General features: G+C 39.2%; 1 protein-coding gene across 2 annotated transcripts in view; it reads right to left on the bottom strand.

The window, feature by feature from the left end:
* Positions 1 to 20,985, bottom strand: part of LOC139983172 (mitochondrial potassium channel ATP-binding subunit-like) — a 26,805-nt gene extending 5,820 nt beyond the window's left edge. The window contains exons 1-15 of one of the 2 annotated variants that reach the window (XM_071996553.1): positions 20,403 to 20,985; positions 19,410 to 19,725; positions 17,897 to 18,052; positions 16,523 to 16,668; positions 14,594 to 14,669; positions 13,541 to 13,681; positions 11,875 to 12,058; positions 11,315 to 11,493; positions 10,368 to 10,487; positions 9,168 to 9,240; positions 7,924 to 8,057; positions 7,283 to 7,354; positions 5,823 to 5,938; positions 4,832 to 4,953; positions 401 to 489 (exon numbers count right to left, since the gene is read on the bottom strand). In XM_071996553.1, the coding sequence (XP_071852654.1) occupies positions 401 to 489; positions 4,832 to 4,953; positions 5,823 to 5,938; positions 7,283 to 7,354; positions 7,924 to 8,057; positions 9,168 to 9,240; positions 10,368 to 10,487; positions 11,315 to 11,493; positions 11,875 to 12,058; positions 13,541 to 13,681; positions 14,594 to 14,669; positions 16,523 to 16,668; positions 17,897 to 18,052; positions 19,410 to 19,725; positions 20,403 to 20,563 (2,085 nt within the window). In that variant the 5' untranslated portion in view covers positions 20,564 to 20,985. The remainder of the gene's footprint in view (positions 1 to 400; positions 490 to 4,831; positions 4,954 to 5,822; positions 5,939 to 7,282; positions 7,355 to 7,923; positions 8,058 to 9,167; positions 9,241 to 10,367; positions 10,488 to 11,314; positions 11,494 to 11,874; positions 12,059 to 13,540; positions 13,682 to 14,593; positions 14,670 to 16,522; positions 16,669 to 17,896; positions 18,053 to 19,409; positions 19,726 to 20,402) is intronic. The other variant, XM_071996554.1, reaches the window with a different exon arrangement.

Raw genomic sequence — 20,985 nt, 5'->3', positions numbered from 1 at the left:
CGGTAGATTTCTAGATAATATTAGCTGGCTGGAGAGGGGTAGTAGGAGAGGAGGAGGTGGAAGAGAGAGAGGGAGGGGGAAGAGAGGTAGGAAGGGAGAAGAGTGAGGGGATGGAGAAAAAGGAGGGGAGGGAGAAAAAGGAGGGGGAAGAGGGAGAGGGAAGGGAGAAGAGGGAGTGGCAGGGAAATAGGGAGGGGGAAGGGAGAAGAGGGAGGAGGAATGGGGATAGCCTCAGACTATTAATTACCTTCACAGAAATGCATTAAAATGATGTCATATCTTCCAAGCAAAGACAAACAAATGAACTGCATATAAGACAACATGGCAAGTATAAAATGGGAAAAGCGTGGGCACCAAACCGTTCATACAATGTGTGTATTATTGTATTGTATGCACTCACCTCTTGTACTTTGCCTTCGTGTAACACAGCTATCACATGGGCATTACGTATTGTGCTGAGCCTGTGAGCAATCACTAAAACGGTACGTCCTGAAGGAGAGAAGAAAATGGCGGATCGTTGAGATACAAAGACATGACATAGTCAATTATGAAATACAGAATACTAATTTTGGAAAAACATTTGGGGGGAACACTTACTGCCATTGTACTAGAAGAACTACCTTTTTCTCTTTCTAAGGAAGCCATTTGAGTTGAAATTGATACATTTTTCAATGCTAATTTCGCATGACAACAAGTAACTTGTTAACACACGAGTTTCATTTTCAGATGTGAGCCGAGAAGGACGAACATTTCTGAGTGTCTGAAATCTGCTCTGATGTGTGTTTTAGACGACCACGAAAAGACGCTTGCCAAGGAAATAATGATGATTGAATCAGATTAATTTATGACTCGGTTCAGTAACATTCATTTGGTGAACAAACAAAACTCTAGACTTTTTGCAAAGGTTAGAAGGATGATCTTAATTTGGTTAATTGGGATCTTTATTTAAAGGAATACTCCTACATTTTCTTTTCAAAAAAAACAAAAAACATTTGGACGAAACTCAAACAGCTGCTTTATAATGCACATGTATATACCACTGTTGACACAGACCTACATTTGAAAATTTTGACTTTTATTATCAAAGTTCAGATTTCTTTACCTTATAAATACAAAACTTGAAGATGTTAGCATGTTTTTCAAGACTACTCAAACACTCTCAGCGAGTGAGAGAAAAAGATTAAACTGTTTTAAAGGAAAGGGGAGATAACACTACAAAAAAGAAACCTCTCATGTAACAGTTCTGTCTCAACTAAAAGAAATTCTGTGGATTTACGATGCCTTTCAGATTAAAAAACGTAAATCTACAGAATTTTGAAACTGTTTTGTGGTATTTCCTTAACCTTATATGTCATCTGAGTAGACCTTGTCATGCAACCTTAACAACATTTAACCACACTGCATTGATATATTTCAAAATGAAAATCAACGTGCCCATATGAAAATATGTTTGGAAACTTACCAAGTTTCGCATTAAACTATTTTATGGTTTTGAAAAATCATTTTTCTTAAAAACAAAATAGGTTCAAGCATCAAAGTAACCTGGGAATAATTCACGTGCAGGAAATTGTGACTAATCTCATGGATACCATGGCAACGACATGTTTTAATAGCAACAGGCTTTCCCTGTGATTGATTTATAATCAAGTCCTTGAATAATAAAAAACACATTCCATACATCTAGACAAACAAACAGACATGCTTTCTCACACAACATGCATTCACAAAATTATAAAAGACGTTTTGGAAACAGTTTGAAGTGCTTCTTACTTGAGACCAGTATGGAACGCCAAAACCGACAAAAATGCAGAAACAAATTATCAAATTAACGCAGTTCGTTGGTCCTTATGTGGATACTCAAATCGACACAAAAGGACTAACGATCTGCGTTAGTCCTTAGGGTGGCGATATGGGAGATCCCCACATAAGGACTTGTGAATATTGTCGGTATTGGTGGTCATTATGTGGCATTGTTAGGATCGCATGAAAAGTAAAGTGTTGTAGGTCAATATGTGGAGGTGCTATTAGTGCCAAATAAGGACTAAAATTGTTCTTGGTCATTATGTGGCGATAACTTTGTATTCACATTATGACTTAGGTTTACATAATTTGTTTCTGCATTTTTGTCGGTTTTGGCGTTCCATAGACCAGAGGCACTGCTTTCCTGCTGTGTAGAATGTTTCAAGATACTTATTGAATACCTATTGAGCATTTCTGTACTGAGATTAAATGTACAGTAAAAGGTTTGAGAAATACTCTGTGACAACAAGACAGGTCTAAACTGAGACACAAGATTTACTCTGGAATGGTTGCACAATTATAAAAAGGCTCAGCTGAAGTCAGGTGAAAGATCAAGCAATCAAATATTCAACAAAGAATGCTTAAATCAAAAAGTGAATGAATCGGTCAATGACAAATCAATCGAGTACTTAATCAATACATCAATCAATCAATCACTGCGTCAACAAATGAAAAATCTAACAAAATTCAATCAATCCATGAAATCAATCAATGCATTAACCAATCAAAAATATCAAGCATTTGATCAATCAATCAATCAATAAATCAACCAATCAAAAACAAATCATCCCAAAAAGTCGATCAATCCATCGATACATCAACCAATCAAAACTCAATCCATTGATACATCAACCAATCAAAACTCAATCAATTGCTTCATCAACCAATCAAAAATATATTAACCAAAAAAATCAATCATTTAATCGATACATAAATCAATACTTCAACCAATCAAAATTGATCAACCCCAAAAACCAATCAATCGTAACACCCCCCCAAGATAAAGTTTAGATTTGTCCTTTGCAGAAAAGGATTCTTTCAAAACTATCTTCAAGCAGCCTTTAAAACCAAGCTTTCATCTTTTTCGCACCCTATATTTAGCAGGACTATTTATAAGCAGAGATAATGATGATAATCATAATAATACAGATGAAAATCAATTTCAAAGCTCTTGTCTAGACGTCAATACAATCTTTCCCTCCCTCATCTTCATGGGCTCACGTTTATCCAGACAGTGTCCTAAATTTCACTGATGCCAGGCGCATATATAAATTACTTCCACACATTTTTCTAATGAAGTTATCAAGTTTGATTCTTCGCTGAGGTGTCCTCCTCCACCACCTCCTCCTAGGGGTAATTAAAGGGTGTGAAGACTCGCACAAAAAGAAACGTCTAATGCCGGTAATCTGACCTAGTTTCGAATGAGGTGTAACAGAAGTGTTAGACACCACCATCGATCCCAGAAAATACACACACAGCTTGCTACCGTCAGTAATTAGACACTAGTGTACAGTCAGTACATACAGCTGCGGTCAATACCCACAGTACAGTGTACAGATGATAGAGGGATGGACATCTCAGGTCCAGCTAAAGATAACAAGGTATCACGTTTCATTACTGTCTGCATTTTGTAGCGACACGAACAAAACGTCACTAGTAAGCAACAGAAATTTAACTTTTTCAGATGCCCGCACGTGGTTTGGGGCGAGTCTTCAATGCCTTTAAGGCTACAGATCAAGCTGGGATCTAAGCTGCACCTTTCAGAAGAATCATCATCAATACCGTGACTTTGCAAAAACAGGTGTTCATATCAAATGGACTTTTAGGACAGTGAAGCAAGAACGATGCTTTGCTATAAAAAGGCACCACATTTTGGCGAAAGATTGCCTGTGTCATTTTGACAGAATGGTGAGTGACAATTGATGGGATTAATATGTATGTAACTGTGTCTCAGGGGTGGGGAGGGGGTCAACCAGCAGGAAACAAAATAAAAAGTAAATTTCAGATATGAAATGGTGCTTCTTGAGGCATATTTGTGGCTATACTCTGGTCTAGATCTTTAACTCTTGAGAACTGGTATTGGATGGAATCTGCAAGTTTTGTTTTGGCACTTTTTGGACATCTCGATACACAAGAGAAATGAAAAATCAAGTGTCCATTTTATTTCTGAACGTTGAACCCAACTCCCATCGCTCTTATTAGTTAGAGCGGTATCAAAGTCTTTCCATGTTAAATGCTTCTGTTAATTATAACATGTACCATGTCTCTAGAAAACAAGATAACAAACTAATCCAATCATATTTGGCAACACATTCGCCATTTTGATTTTGCAAATATTTGTGGCAGAGTGTCAAGCATCCATTAAAGAAACGCTACTATATATTTCCAGGTGTGAATCAAGGGGATGGGAGGAGAGGGGGTGGCCCTGAGGTGGTTGAATCTGACTCAAATGTAGGGGTGGGGAGGGGGTCCTCCCGCAGGGAACAAAATATAAAGTAAATTTCATATATGAAATGGTGCTTTCTGAGGCATATTTGGGCTATACTTTGGCCACTACACATTTGCACTATATGCCTGCATATGGCACAGTATCATACGTACCACACACAACACATTCACACTATATGCCTGCATATGGCACATTATCATATGTACCACACCCAACACATTCACACTATATGCCTGCATATGGCACATTATCATACGTACCACACACAACACATTTGCACTATATGCCTACATATGGCACATTATCATACATACCACACCCAACACATTCACACTATATGCCTGCATATGGCACATTATCATATGTACCACACCCAACACATTCACACTATATGCCTGCATATGGCACGTTATCATATGTACCACACCCAACACATTTCCACTACATGCCTACATATGGCACATTGTCATATGTACCACGCCCAACACATTTGCACTATATGCCTACATATGGCATGATATCATGTGTACAACACCCAACACATTTCTACAATTCTTTTTATAATGTAAAATATCAACCAACCTTTTGACAAACGGTCCAAAGCTGATTGCACAAGCCGTTCACTCTCTGCATCGAGGGCGCTAGTGGCCTCGTCGAGAATAAGGATGGAGGGATCTTTGAGAAGGGCTCTGGCAATAGCTATCCTGAAGGGGGGAGGGAGGGGGGGAAGGGAGAATATAAGAAATCAATATTTAAGCTGGTTATGAACTCAAGAACAAAATAATATTAACAATAAACCCAAAACCTAGCACTGCTATTAAACCAGTCTACTATTACACCAAGCCTCACATCACATGTCTCCCATTCTCACTAAAGAAATTGAACATCTTGCACAAGTTTCAAACTCACCCACCAGCTAACCTCACTACCCCTCCTACCCACACCCCACCCCCTTGTCCTACATGCCACACTTCTATCTCCAAACAACATTTCTGTTCGCTGCCTTGGATGAAACATGAAGTCTTTGTAGACCAGAGTTTCCCTAACTTTATCCCCCCACGAACCCCCTGTGGATGTCAGAGTTGTCCAAGAACCCCCAACTTTTCAGGCTAGTGACTGCATGTTGTTACTCAACAACAATTTTCAAGCATGAATTAATGCTAACTTTGCTTTGTCGGGCAAAATGGAAGTCATCTGGAATTTCCAAAATAATAATAATTACTTTGGCCAACCTTTCAGTTACTTTCTCAGCTCCTTATCTTCACGACGTACTGTCATGCGAACACCAACTTCACCAAAGTCATGCGGCCTGTGTCTGTTTCATAATTCAGTTATTTATCACATGCACGGTACTGTACTAATATGGCAACATATGCATATAGAACGCGAAAAGAGTTTGTCGATAAGGTACGACTTTTTTACATTACTAAATTATAGATATATCAGATTTTAATTCAACAAAAAAGTACTCTAGTTTTGACTTTCAGAAACGTCTCACAAACCCCCTGGGTTGGACTCACGCACCCCTGGAGGTTCATGCACCCCAGTTAGGGAACCCCTGTCTTAGACTGACCTCTGTTTCTGGCCACCTGACACTGTCACACCTCTTTCGCCTAAGACGGTCTGATATCCCTCAGGGAATTCAATGATGAACTCGTGGGCGCTGGCTGCGGCAGCCGCTTCCATCACCTGCGGGACGGTGAGCGAGAAAAAAAAAAAACATGTCTTAAACGATTTTCCCCGAGAAATTCCTGCTATGCTTTGAATTTCATAAAAGATTAAAATATTATATTAAATATTAAAAGAAGTATGAAATAAAACTAAAACGTTAAGTTGACTACTTTGTTATTGTGTAGACTGTAAAAAATGTACTGGTTAGCCTATCAGCCGGAAGGTTCGGGGTTCGACTCCGGGCCGAGTCATACCAAAGACTTTAAAAATGGGACCTACTGCCATCTTGCTTGGTGCTCAGCATATAAGTATGGAGTGGGGGCATATGTGTGTCTGATCGGTAAATACGATTTAGCGCCCTCTGTGGCAGCTCATTGTATATTGTCCACAGTGACTTGAGAATGGTTATGGAATGATAATAGACGGTCGGTTATAGGCGCTGCGCAATGAGTGTCTTCGGAGGGATACCGGCGCAATACCAAGTGTACACATTATTATTTTAATTTTACGGTACTTCTCAAATCAATGCAATGATTCTTTTCTGACAAATTCTCAACATGGAGACACGACAGCAGTCTCAAATATGAATACAGAAATAGAAAAGTGTATTTTGAAGGGAGCTATTTCTGTGGATAAATTCGAATGTTTACCAAAGTTGCTGCAAAATTTACCGCATCTTTGGATCAAGAAAAACACATCGTCATGGCAATTTGTAATGGCAAAGATATACATTTTTCGAATTTGGTGTTATTTTCAAGATTGCATCTGGCAACATGCTGAGTGAATAATGTCGCCATGGTAACTCATCAGAATTAGTTATCTTTCTTACTTAGAATATATTAAGTCATTTATTCAAAGATATTCACTTCGATTAATACTTTTTTTCTGTCAGAAATGTTGCATTTTGATTTTGATGACAGTCTAACTACGAAGATATATATTTTTCAAATTTGGTGTGATTTCAAGAATTTTTTACTTTTTATTATTATTATTGTCATCTTTTAATGAGGGTAGTCTTGCTCAGTGCAGAAGCACTGCTTTCCAGAGGAGCCCTCAAGAATGCATCTAGCAACATGCTGAGTGAATAATGTCACCATGGATAAGGTGACATATATTAAGTTATTTATTCAAAGATATTCACGATTAATATTTTCTTCAGAAATGTTGCATTTTGATGACAGTCTAACTTACAGAGGAACATTAAAAGCCAAGTAAAAAAATTCCAAAATGTATCACATTTCAAGGATAAATTTCAACAAGCATATTATAAAATAGGAAAATAAAGCTTTTGAAGAACATTAAACCCATGTCTGTGATCAACTTTTCTTTTCAAGAATTCTCGTCATCCCTTATTAAGCTTACCTCCACATCCGAAGCACCAGCTTTTCCGTACCTAATGTTCTCCATCACTGAAGTAGCAAAGAGGGTTGGTTCCTAGATTTTTTTCCACAACCGATCAAAGAGAATGTAGGTTTAATAAAATATTTGAAACAGGAATGACCATTTCTTGAATAACTTAATAACATAATAATCATAATAATAATAATCTGCAGTTATTTTTACCACATTAAGCGACTACAAAATGTGGGAGGAACCCGTACAGGCTTATGGATTACAACTTACACGTCGGGTGGCTTCCAATTCAACATTGTAACTCAAATTTAGAATCTTTTCAATTTAGAAAGTCATTTCCGAAATATGACTATTAAGTTACTATGTAAGGAGTTACTCAAGGTTTTAATGACCAAACGTTAACTGCGATGTCTTTCTGGACGTGAATCGACCTATATGCTTAACAACAACTTGTGTCGTCTTAACTCGGAAATGTTAACGATTCATTTACAAGTTTTGTATTTCAGTTTGGGCAATTTCAGACGTAGCCCAACTCTGCGCGAGTTTTCGATCTCATTTAATCTTTTTGCAATCTATTTCAAATAATGATAAAACGAGATGAACGGTAATGTGTTATCAGTCTGGTAGGACAGGAACAAACGGTTGCTCACCTGGTTGATATAACCGATGGTTTGACCTCGCAGCCAAGAGGGATCCAGGTCCTTTATGCTGACGCCATCCACGGTGATACTGCCCTCGCTGACATCGTAGAACCGTTCTAACAACGCCGCCACGGTCGATTTACCTGACGGAATGACGGATGCGGTAAGACTACACAGGACACCACATTGATATCCTACTAACTATCGTTAACATCTGTGCTTCCCTCCCCCACCCCCTCCCCTCATCACCCCCTTCTCATAGCTCTCTTCCACCCCTTTTTTCTCCACACCTTTCTGTCTTTGTCCTTCTTCAGTTTATTCCCTACCCCCTTCCCTTAATCCTCTCGTTGTCCCTCCACTGTTTATCTCCTACCTCTCCTTTTCCCCTGTTGGTTTCTTTCTTTCTTCTCTCCATCCCTTGTCTACTAATCCCCTTACATCTATCTCTTTGTGTTCACAATGCTCATTAACCTGTCTGTATTCTATGCGTGTTTTTGTCCCTTCTGTTACTGTTACTTTTCATTCAGCCTCTGAAGAAGATCCTGCTAGGATAGAAATGTCAGGCCAACTTACTTTTACACATTCTCTTACACAGGCTCTCTAGTGGATAAGCAGTTTGCTAACAGTTTTATTTTATTTTGATCTGTGCTTCCTGGTAGCAAAACATCAAAGGAAGTGTGGGCAAGGTTCTTTTTTATACGAGATCACCGCCCTATGGTAAACTTTATAACAGGAAAACGTTAGTCACGACGAAAGAAAATTGAGACAAACCTCATTCCAACATTTGTTCTCGAAGTACCCAGTAGGATTTTACTGACCTCAAGTTTTCCTAGGACCTCCATCTGGGCCCCCTAACCCCAATTTTTTTTTTTTCACCAATCTGGCGCTGTGGGTCCACGGACCCCAGGTCGAGATGACGGTGTTAAGGTGTACGATTATTAAATACTAATGGTATCAAATTGCACATGTAATTATACATTGACGATGGAATATTACCTCGGAGTCGTTGTTTATGCGTTATTATGAAGAATACAATGATACAGAATTTTCTTTTTACCTTCCTTCCCAAACCCTTCAATCCAAAATTATGGTCAAAATACAGGTACTTTAGCATATTTGTTCATAACAAATATATGGCATTTACGAATAATTTTAGAACAGTTAAGAAATAAAGGAACCATCGAGAGCCCTGTGTATCATTCTGTTTCTTTATTAATTGGACGATTAATTTCTGTGTTAATTTCGTTAATTACCTGCACCGGATGGTCCGCAGATGGCCACGACTTGACCTCTTGGAAGGCTCAGAGAAAAACCATCCAAAATTTTCTGTAAAAAGCACAAAACAGAAATCCCAAAGTAAACAAATACTGATATATGCATAGATGCTTTAGATGTTAAAAATAAATAAACAAACAAACAAACAAACAAGCAAACAAACAAACAAATAGATAAATAAATAAACACTTACTTTATAAACAAAACATCCATCACTGGTGCTATTGTTATCACACTTCAAAACATCTCATCTTCATAAAGTTAAAGAAATCTGTCAAATGATGGGTGATCCCACATGACCTTTGACCTCCACTAAAAACAATAGGCCTCTTGTACTTAATGTGGTTCTTCTACACACCAAATATGAAATTGGTCTGACCTTCCCTTCTTGAGATATCGTGTTTACAAGGTTTTCACAATTTGACAGCTGGTGACACTAAATGACCTTTGACCTCCACCAAAAACAATAGACTACTCGTACTCAATGTGGTACTTCTATACACGAAACATGAACAAGGAATTTCAACAGAAAAGAATTTGTAATTTATGACGTTGTTTTCATCATTCTCACACTGTTAAACAAATGAAATATCCTGACTTTCTCAAATAACACATCTTTAATTCAGTTTACTATGAAGCCTACACACTAAACCTAATGTTAGGCTACACAATACTTAGTATGCCTCAAAAATTGTTTACTCTTTGAAAAATGAATGTTAAACCCAATGCTATGAATAATATAGTGTTCAAAATTTTGCAAAGCAGTTTTGAAAGCCCCCTCAACTTTGTCCAATATTAAGATACTAGTGTACCTGTGTACATAACTACTGCTATACAGTGTTTGCACTGGTATAGCACTTTGCCAATTTTTGTGAGGTGGGTTGTCTTTTCGAAGAGCCTTGAACCCCTAACATGACATGCTGTAGCCATTCCATTTAATCACCGTTTCAATTATGCCTGTTAAATTTTATCTCACATTTCTTTAAAAAAACCACTAACTACTTGCATACTAAGTTCATAATCATAAAAAGAAGTACTCATATGAAGATTTTTTTTCTCTCACTTTTTTCCAGACTAAACTTCAGAAATCAAGGACATTGAAGACCCTAAAAAAGATATATTTTTTTTTACTTTTCACTATTCCCCCGGAATTTTACAGACTGAGTGAGTAGATATACCTGTTCTGGCCTGGTTGGGTAGCTAAAGTGTACATCTGAGAAATCCACATTTGCATAAAGACTGTGGTAAGGAATAGTGATGCCTCCGGTCAACGGTACCTCTGGCTCCAGTTTGATGAACTGTAAAAAATAAAAAAATTACTGTGAATTTGGCAACAAGTTTTTCACCAAACCGGGCCAAGTGTGGGGTATTATATTCTAGAGTAATGAATAAATTATGAAGATGTGATTATACGTAAATGGTTTTCCTACTGTTGACCTTAAACTTTCTAAAAATTTGGAAGTAAGAGTCTTATACAATAATGTTTATCATATTAATTGATCAAAATCCACTCAAAGAGCTACTAATGTTAGTGTCACTGCAAATGTTTGATACCAAAATGGGGAAGAACTGTTACTTGTAAAACCAAACATCACCGACTAGCCTGCTCACATAATAATCGACATATCGATTTAAATTATAGGAAAGGTGCAATTTTTTCTCAACAGGATCTTCTTTCCTTTTCCGCCCTATTTTCCCCCCTAGTTTTTCCCTTGGAAAGGGGAGGGGGGGGTTTTATATAAATATTTTATGTAAATATATTACCTACCTGGTAAAAGTTATTAGTTTGTTTCAAAGAGATTTTACAAGGGACCGATTGAGAGCCGTAAGTAATGTTTCTCGCATGCGTACCTGATGCTTTATTAGTTTGTATGATTTTGGCATAGGCTAGGCCCAATTTATGTTGAATATAATAATAGGAATGTCGGAATTTTAGATGAAAATAGTGCTGGGCGGGATTCACGATTTTTAAGACAGTGCTGGGCGGTAATTTTTAGTGCTTGGCGGCGCCGCCCAGCGTGGGCACATCCCTGTTCCTATGTACACTAACTGGCATTACGGTAGGTTCGTTCCTTGTAATGACCCTTAACCTGGCATGTAATTGGCCTGGAGTAATTGGCCGTACCTCAAACGCTCGACCTCCAGCGCTGACCCCTCTGATGGCCTGGCCGAAGAGAATGGACATGACGGAGACGGACCTCTGTATCGACTGAGCCGCGACGAGGAAAGACATCAACTGACCGGCTTGGAGTTGACCGCTGGACATGAGGTAGCCACCGCAGTATACCACACCGAGTACGAGACCTGAGTGGACAGAGAGAGGAGAGGTAACCTTGACAACCGTACCATGCATATGTACAGTAACAAACACATTCAGGGGTTCAACATTGAAACCAATCAAGGCATTTGGGGAGAAATAAGTCTTTGGAGAGAAGAAACTCCAAGTCGTGTCTCGATCTGTCGGTGCTAATCGTTAACTTAATAATTTAAGGAATACGGGAGAAAGGCGATATAGAGGGACATAAGAGTTATAATTTCCATTTCCCTTATTTTTGGAAAAACATCGCAAGGGGGCAGCTCCCACCCGACCTCTACTCCAGTTTCCATGGATACGTGGACGAAATCATTAGACGAGATACACCACAGAGATGGTTCCGAAACCTAAACACATTTTGTTTTACGTACCGTTAAGAAAGAGGTTGCTAAAGCCTTGGAAGAAGCCTATACCGCATCCTAACACACTATTCAATCTCTCTGCTTTCTTGAGTTCTTCCTCAAACAGTGCACCTTCCTGTTGTTCCATTGCAAAGGCTCTAACAGTCCGAATGTTGGCCAGAGCCTCGTCCGCTACCGACATGGCTCTGGAGACCTTGGACATTGAAGGAGACAAGCAAAGAACATTTGTTCTTCTTATCTATTCATATGATGCACCGTAAAAAATTTTATTAAAAAATTGAAATTACAAAGTTTGTAAGATCATAGTTTCAGTAAGGTGTTCAAAGTTCACATCACACTGCAACCAGAAACTACTCGGAGGAGATTTCTTGTGTTGTCTGTGATATGCCATTAAAAGGGCTACTCCAGTGGTAGGCAATGTCACAATTGATCCTATATACAAAAAATTATTCCAAACTATTTCCAAAAATTCCATAGCCTAACATGAGATTCAATGGTTGATTGAATATAAACAGTTTTGACTGGCTAAACCACCCCTAACTCCCTGGACATGGATCACAGGATGTGGTCTGTGATGTCATTAAGTTTCTTTCATGATCCTCTTGCTGAAGTATCATTCAAAAGTGATACGTCTCCAATGTCTTCTTAGATGTCCATGTGCTTTGCATTAAGAAATGTCATCAAGTTTGCAGGTTCGTCGTTTGTATGTACTTTTTCGTTGAAATATTAATTTCTTCATTTGGATTAAATTATTTAAACGTCATACAGAAAACAGACAAGGGTTAGGCTCAATCGGCGTGCTCTATGATGACCTCATTCATTCAACTGTTATTATTATTATTGTTGTTGTTGTTGTTATTATTATTGTTGTTATTATTATTATTATTATTATGTTGCCAGATGCAATCACAGAATATCACAACATTTGGGAAAAATATTCATATCTCTGCAACACAAAATGCTATGAGGGTGTGCTCTACTGTGGTGACCCCAAAAAATTTCCTGGGCAATTTTTGTTCCGATATCAACTTCAGCCACCGGAATGTCAGTCACAAAAAGAGTGGAAAGCCACAGGAGAATGGACGGTGAGATGAAGAGGAGCAGTTTAGAGGATGAATGGACTTAGAGAGAAGGACTTGAAGGTGATATAAACTCAGCAGGAAGACAAGGAGAATAACTCAGCAATGGAGGGTGAGGCAGCGAGGAGACAAGAGGGAGATTCGGGACGAGGAGGGGACGAGGGTGGGACGAGGGTGGGACGAGGAGGGGATGAGGAGGGGGCAAGGAGGGGACGAGGAGGGGACGAGGAGGGGACGAGGAGGGGACGAGGATGGGACGAGGAAGGGATGAGGAGGGGGCAAGGAGGGGACGAGGAGGGGACGAGGAGGGGACTAGGAGGGGCGAGGAGGGGATGAGGAGGGGCAAGGAGGGGCCGAAGATGTGACGAGGGGACGAGGAGGGGGCAGGAGGGGGAGAGGAGGGGACGAGGAGGGGACGAGGAAGGGGCGAGGAGGGTGGGAGAGTTATTCAATTTCTGGGGCAAGATGTTATGAGCCAGCGACTGCAGAACACTTCTAGAAGTTTAAAAAAACGCGACCATTTGTATGATCGTCGAGCATGTTTGAACAGCGATACTCGCGACGCTTTAATAGCGAGTCATGGATTATTATCTTACCTGGTCCTGAGCCGATTGAGAGAGCTTCCTCAAGAGGGCGCCACAACACGCACCGAGGATGATGACGACCGGTACTGTGCCGAACAGAACAATGGCCAACCTCGGGGAGAGGAGGTACAACGAAACGGAAGATCCAGCTATCTAGAGAGGAAGGGAGATAAGAACAGAAATCATTTCAGGACAAAAACAGAATAATCGCCAATCTCGGGGAGAGAAGGTACAACGAAACCGAAGATCCAGCTATCTAGAGAGGAAGAGACAGAAGAAAAGAAATCATTCAGGAGAAGAAAAATTAAGAATTGTTTTAGTGTCAAAAATCATAAAAAATAGGAAGTAAAAAAAAAAAAAAAACACATTGGGTATAGGACATATATCCTCAGATATGAGTGAGAGAGACATTATGATGTTTTAACTTTTCTCTTGCCATAAAAAATTCCCCCCATTTTCTTTTAGGAGATTATATAACATATTCGGGTTTTAATTTCCATAAGACCCCACTCACGTTTTACATACAATGACTCTAAAAACAATTCCTTTTACTGGCAAAGCATGCACCTTAAATGGCTAGCTTATACTGTTCGTGGAAAAAAAAAGGCACGAAAACGCAGAAGCAGAGGAAACTTTGCATTAAAGTATGTAAATTAAAATCTGAAATAAGTGAGGTGTATTAAAGATAAGATTTCTAACAAATTTATACATCAAAATGAAACTAAAGATTACATGTAAGTAGAACTTGTGTGTGTGTTTGTCTATGTTCCTCAATCAAAGATGTGTATTACTGAAAGGTAGGGGAAGGGGGTATATATAGGTGAGTGCAAGCATCTGTATGAAATAGAGTTTGACATGGTTAAGTATTTAAGTAAAATATGTACAGTAATACGTTAGGTATTAAAAAACAGTTTTCTTGCTAACCGATCACAAATGAAAAATAAAGTCTACACGTAAGTACTTGTGTGTGTCTATGTTCTTCAAGCAAGGTATGGGGCGAGATGTTGGGGGTCGGGGGAGGGGGAGGGATTCCTCAAAAGTCCACAAAAAATCTAATCAGATTACCTGGGTCAGTCCACGTAGTCCTTGAGATATACAGAGCTTGAAAGATCTCTTGAACTCTTGCACATCCCCAGACAACCTGACAAAAAAAGAAGAAAAAAATTTATTTTAGGCAAACCTGTAAGCGTGAAATTTCAACCGAATTGGCAGAATTGAATTGTAAAATTACAAATACGTTTTGGCTTGCTGCATCGTACATTTTATGACTTAAGATATGATAGTTATTTTGGTATCTTGTGACAGCACGAAAAACACTTATCAGCCGGGCTAACATTCGAAAACGAAAGAAGGAAAAAGTAAACTTTCTTTAATACTCCTCCTTTTGACAGATCTTGGTACATTCAGTCCTCATCTATTCCATATGTACACATAAACATTCCACAACACAGTAAATTACATTGAGGAGATATCTAAGTTTATGTAATAACTATTATATCCTCCCACACAAGGTTAAATGAAAAGAAAACTAGACCAATCCATCCCTTCCACCAATTCCCCAAACCTCCCCCCCCCCCGGTTGACACCAGTGGCGGAGCTAGGGGCATTGGTCAAGGGGGGCGAGATTGGTCTGTAGGGGTGCTTTCGACACTATCTAAGTGGAGCGCCACCACAGGTTGGTGCGGGGCGTACAGACAATTTTTTTGAGTAAAGATACTCCCTAGATTGCCGGAAAAGACCCTTTCCGGGCCTTGCTAATTTGCAGATAAACTAAGAATAAATAGGTGTCATTGCCATTTTGTCAGAAAATTACACCAACAAAATGTTACAAATGTCAATAGGTATTTGAGAGCGCAATAAAAAAGTCAATAATCGCGAATAAGTAAAAAGTGGTAAAAAGCTGAAAAGGGCGCCAGCAGTCCATTTGAGTCCGACAGGTGGGGGGGGGGCATCCGCCCCCTCTGACTGTATGGACGCTCCGCCACTGCCACCAATGCCCCAATCCCCCCCCCCCGCACCTCCAGTTAACACCTACTTTTGTCCACCACCATTGGATTTTGACACGATGATGGCTGGATTGTGATGTGACACAGTCATAAAATGAAAGTTTATTATTAAATATTATTACATTTACAAAAAATAATCATAATAATAATAATAATCAGCAGTTATTTGTGACGACGCGACCAAAAGCGACCAAAACTGTGGGAGGAGCCCGCAAGGGCTTATGGATTACAACTTACACGTCAGGTGGCTTCCAGTGCACCATTTAACTCAAATTTGGAAACTTTTCAATTTAGTAAGTCATTTCAGATAGGAAAACCCATAGACTGCTCTTGTATGGACAAACCCACCTTACTATAACCTAGGCGGGGTATCGAACCCGGAACCTCCCGATTGCTACAAGCCTAATTGCTTCAAATGACACCGGCTTGATCCACTCGGCCATGGCATAATAATCTGAGAATTACGAGAACAATTGCTCCCCTCCCCCTCCCCCTCCCCCTCCCCCCTCCATCCATCTCTCTTATCTGAAACAACCAGAACAGTTTAAATTGGTAGTCAAACACACAACCTTTGTTAGAGGAGGTTACTGGAATGCCCTTTTTCAACATTTTGTTCAAAATTTTCTTTTCAATTCACAATGTCTGGCAAATGTCCAATGCTGTGCCTTCAATGCATTTTCTTTTATATATTTTCTTTCTTTCTTCTCTACATTCCTTGTCTACTAATCCCCTTACATCTACCTCTTTGTGTTCACCATGCTCATTAACCTGTCTGTATTCTGTGCGTGTTTTTGTCCCTTCTGTTACTGTTACTTGTCATTCAGCCTCTGAAGAAGATCCTGTTTAGTAGGATCGAAACGTCAGGCCAACTTACTTTTACACATTCTTTTATACTGACATATATTCCTTCATTTATGTAACCATAGCCTGTTGCTGTGGTCAGTCAGTTACACACCATCAACAGTCAAATGGCAACATAGAAGCTTACCTGTTAACTAATTCTCCCGTACGGCTAGTATCGAAAAACGTGACGTCTTGCTTTAAGAGGGCGGCAAACAGAGAAATCCTCATCCTCGTGGCAAGTCTTTCACCGACGACACCGAGCAAGGATATATAGCAGGCTGTACCGATTGCCTGCCAAAAAAAACAATGTTCAACGACAACAAGAAACCAAATTATAACATCTGTAAACTTTGGTTTATTCCTCCATTGAATTACTTATGTTTTTCTGGTTTCTTTACAAGCAACTGCTGAGATCACAAGATTTATTAATAGTGAGATATTCCTGTAGTTGTTTTTGTTCTCAGTACTGCCGAGAACGCTTTCTGGCACATACGTTGGATCAAATACCACATCTTCATAGCAGATCTGTTACCATGGAGATACATTTATGAACATTTTGAATTTATATTATTTTACTATAAATTACTTTCCATCACAATTTTGTACATTTATATTTCAGTGTGATGAATTTGGACTAACTATGTAAATATTCCCAAAACTTGGAAGAAAAGTTCCAATTTGAAAGTTTGCTTTATAAGATTTTAAGAGGATAAAATGGAAATTTGTCACAATTGAATGGAGTCCTTTGTTGCTGATGAATTTCATTCTCGTGCTTTCTGTCGACAAAGTCTAGGAAGACATCTTACTGTAGGTTGATCGATTGCAAACTTTGCTTTTGGGACAAAGATTTTGGCAAACTAACATAAATCACCTCCAAAAGCTGTTTGAAAAGCATTGAAGGTGGCCGAGGGACCTGCATCAATATCTTCAAGATCTTGTTCTTCTCTCAATATACTCATATTTTGGAAGTTCAGTCAAAATGTAGGCTATCTAGCCTATCACTCTCTTTCAGGAGAATACATTCTTCTAAAGGGATAAGTTAACAATTTAGGCCTAGATTAGTCTCCTTTTCAAATGTCATATAGATATTTAAATCATAATTATAGCAGGTGTAATATAGAGCATAAATAAATATAAACGTCTACTCCCACATACACATATTTCTGCCTTCCACACTAAGCAAAGGTCCTACACTCTTATCGTACTGAAATCTTGCCCCATCGCCCCCCCCTACCCCCCGGAAAATAGATAAAAGCACTCGGCTCAAATACAAAGACTGCACACAGTCGAGCTTGTCTAGACCTTCAACCATATACGATAAGAACTAATGGGAAGCTACTAGTCAGAATGTATAATGTTAGAAGACAAAAATGAGGGTTTGGTTAGAGGTTCTGCCCCTCCCCCCCCCCCCGATTTTGGAATGTAAAATTCCATTCTGACGACTCTGATGAGGTAGCACTGAGAAAACACATATACTGTACACTGCAAATGCTGCGGATCGGCAAAACAAAAGGCTTACCTGAAGACTGTAAGCTGAGACTAACTTGAGGGCTGGCGTCTTGATTTCTTGGATGTAATCACCTGCATATTCACGAGAGAAATGTGACACAACCTGCACGAGGTCACCGAGGTAGACAGGGACTTGAACATTGATGAAAGCTACGGCTATTGCACTCTGATGGATGGGAAAGAAAGAATTCCTTCATTAACGTTAGGATTCACTATTAAAAGGTTGTGAAGACTCGCGCAAAAAGAAAGGTCTAATACCGGTAATCTGACCTAGTTTCGAATGAGTGTTAGACACCACCATCGATCCCAGAAAATACACACATAGCTTGCTACCGTTGGTAATTAGACACTAGTGTTCAGTCAGTAAATACAGCTGCCGTCAATATCCACAGCACAGTGTACAAACGATACAGCGATGGACATCTCAGGTCCAGCTAAAGATAACAAGGTACCACGTTTCATTACTGTCTGCATTTTGTAGCGACACAAATAAAACGTCACTTGCAAGCAACAGAAAGTTGACTTTTTAAAGATGGCGGCTTGCTGTTTGGGGTGAGTCTTCAATGCCTTTAAAGACTAAATAATCATACTAAGAGGAATTTTTTTTTAAAAGCCTTACCTGGTTTACAAAAATATATATATTATAAATTTTGAGAATATGATTTGCAAGGAAGCCATCATTAAACTACAGTAATTTTATAGGACTTTTATAAACCCATCTTTGGCAAACATTCACTCCTAACAGTGTCAAAGATCTGGTGCTATATCATACATCGATAAAAGATTTAAGTACAAAGATGTGACGGGTAGAATTGTTCGGAACTTAAATATAAACTCTGAAAATTTAAAGGTTGGTTCAAATAGAGGGCACTGTTTCTCTCAAAGTGTTCAAACTGTTGGTCATCCCATACTTTCCATCACATATGAGAGAGCATTGTGGTCAAGTGGTTAAGGCAGTGGACTTTTGATCAGATAAGATTTCCAAGTTTGAGTCCCGGCCAGATCATTTATGTTGTGTCCTTGTCTCTTCACCCCTGAGGTGTATAAATGGGGACTCACCAGGCAACCAGTTTGTAAATATAGTCATGTATGCACCCTGTGGGAGGTCCACCGGGGGACACGTAGATGTGGTGCACTGTGGTGCCCCAGGAGGGATGGTTTGAATTGTGCACACTTTTGGTATATGGGCGTGACGAATACCAATATCCAGGGGTTAAACTGTAAAGTCGTGTGAGAGGGCCATGGCCTAAAACAACGCTGAAAACCTTCACTTTAAACTTCAAAGCAGAAAATCTTTCTCAACATTTTAGAATATATGTCACATACACTTTTTCTACCATTTCTTTTTCATTTCCTAATTAAACATTATTTACTCATAATATAATCAAATTAAGGTTACTTTTACCAAATCTTAAGAAAGAAAAAAAAAAGAAAGAAAGAAAGAAATATTGCACAACATATATGTAATTTCTTGTTTTGTGAAAATGTCTTGAGCCTGTAAATAAGCTAAAATAAATACTTACAACAACAGACAACAATATGAGAAATAAATCTGGTCTCAAGAATTTTAGAAACAGCCATATGTCGAATTCTGACTGGCCGCTAGTGTCTTCGATGGTCTTTTCCAGCAGTCGACTGGTCGGACTGTCTCTGCCTGTACCGGCACGACAACTGGCAGTTGCAAATCGGAGTTGTCCACAAGTGAGCAGAGTCCCCACTCCCAGAGCGATTGTCCGTCCACGTACAATGCATCTCTTCTTTGGCTTTATGAAATTCTTTGGATTTCTCCGGAGGCAGTGACTCAATCTACCAAACAGTCGTTCAATTTCTCCTCTTCTGCTGAAGATCGACAACAGTGCTTGAAAAATATTTATAAAAGTGTTTGCCTAAAATATGAAGTACTTCTTGTACTGTACACTTGTTAGAAAACAATTCCACTAGATGTACAGTACAGTACAATAGACCCAACCTGATGTTTGTCACACAAATCCCTGCGTAAATATACTGCACTGTACCTGATTCATTTTTGCTGACGATTTATACAAGTATGTCTCTTGAGCATAATTCTGCCACCAGATTGGTTGGTACATTTTAACAGTTGGTACATTTTAACAGCCTAATAAGGTAATGACGTGTGGCCCAATTTTGGGCTTTCATAAACCACAGGGGTGGGGGGGGTGGGGGAATGGGGAGGTCATGTAAAGAGCATCACATGGGGCAACACAAGATGCATTTTGTAAAATGTTATGTTAGATATATTGAACAGAATGACTTTAAGCGTTTAAGGTAATGCCAAGTTCCTAGAAATGATAGTTGTGGTTGCTTGCTCTTGTACAACACAGTTAAAAAATCTAGGCTACCTACTTAGTACTTGCATTAATTAATTCTTGAATTCTCCCCAAGTTTTGTTTCTTTACCAACAATTATACTTGGTGTATGTTTTAAACACCAGTATATTCTATATGTATAAGATGAATTTGGGAAATACGGGATTGTAAGGTGTTTCAAATACTCACTTTGTGAAACGGTCGACTGGATCTTTCAACGTTTCGCAGAACCGCCTTATCGTCCTAAGCTTATGTACAGGGCTTTGGTTGACTTCACGGTTCAAGTATTGAAGTGTGTTTCCTTGGTTCACAAAGCTCCTAGAAAGGAACTTTGATATATTTAACTGCATTATAGATGCTATGAAGTAACTGTCTGTCAGCCAATGTCTCCCATGCGTTTTTGTGTTTTGTTCTGATGTTTCGCATACATCGAAATATACATAAATGTATATACAAGCCGATGTGTTCGAAACACTCACATGTGAAGACCACTTCTGCGAAATGATATGTGTAGAGTTAAGCCCGAGTCACATCTGCGCGATTCAACTCGCAATACAATTGAAGGTTGAATCGCGTAGTTAGAAACGGGTATCAACTTGTTGCGCAATAAAAGTTGCGCCGTCGATTTGGGTTGATTTGCAATAGAGCAATGTCCTAATCAGCGCAACTTCTTAGAAGCAACTTTTCTGATTCGCGTGATATTAGTTGCGAGTTGAATCGCGTGTTGAATCGCGCAGATGTGACCCGGCCTTAAGTGAACCATGTTGAGGCA

This window comes from Apostichopus japonicus, chromosome 16, assembly GCF_037975245.1.
Source record: "Apostichopus japonicus isolate 1M-3 chromosome 16, ASM3797524v1, whole genome shotgun sequence".
Lineage (NCBI taxonomy): Eukaryota > Metazoa > Echinodermata > Holothuroidea > Aspidochirotida > Stichopodidae > Apostichopus > Apostichopus japonicus.
The sequence above is the reverse complement of the archived record's forward strand: the minus strand, read 5'-3'. Positions and strand labels throughout refer to the sequence as shown.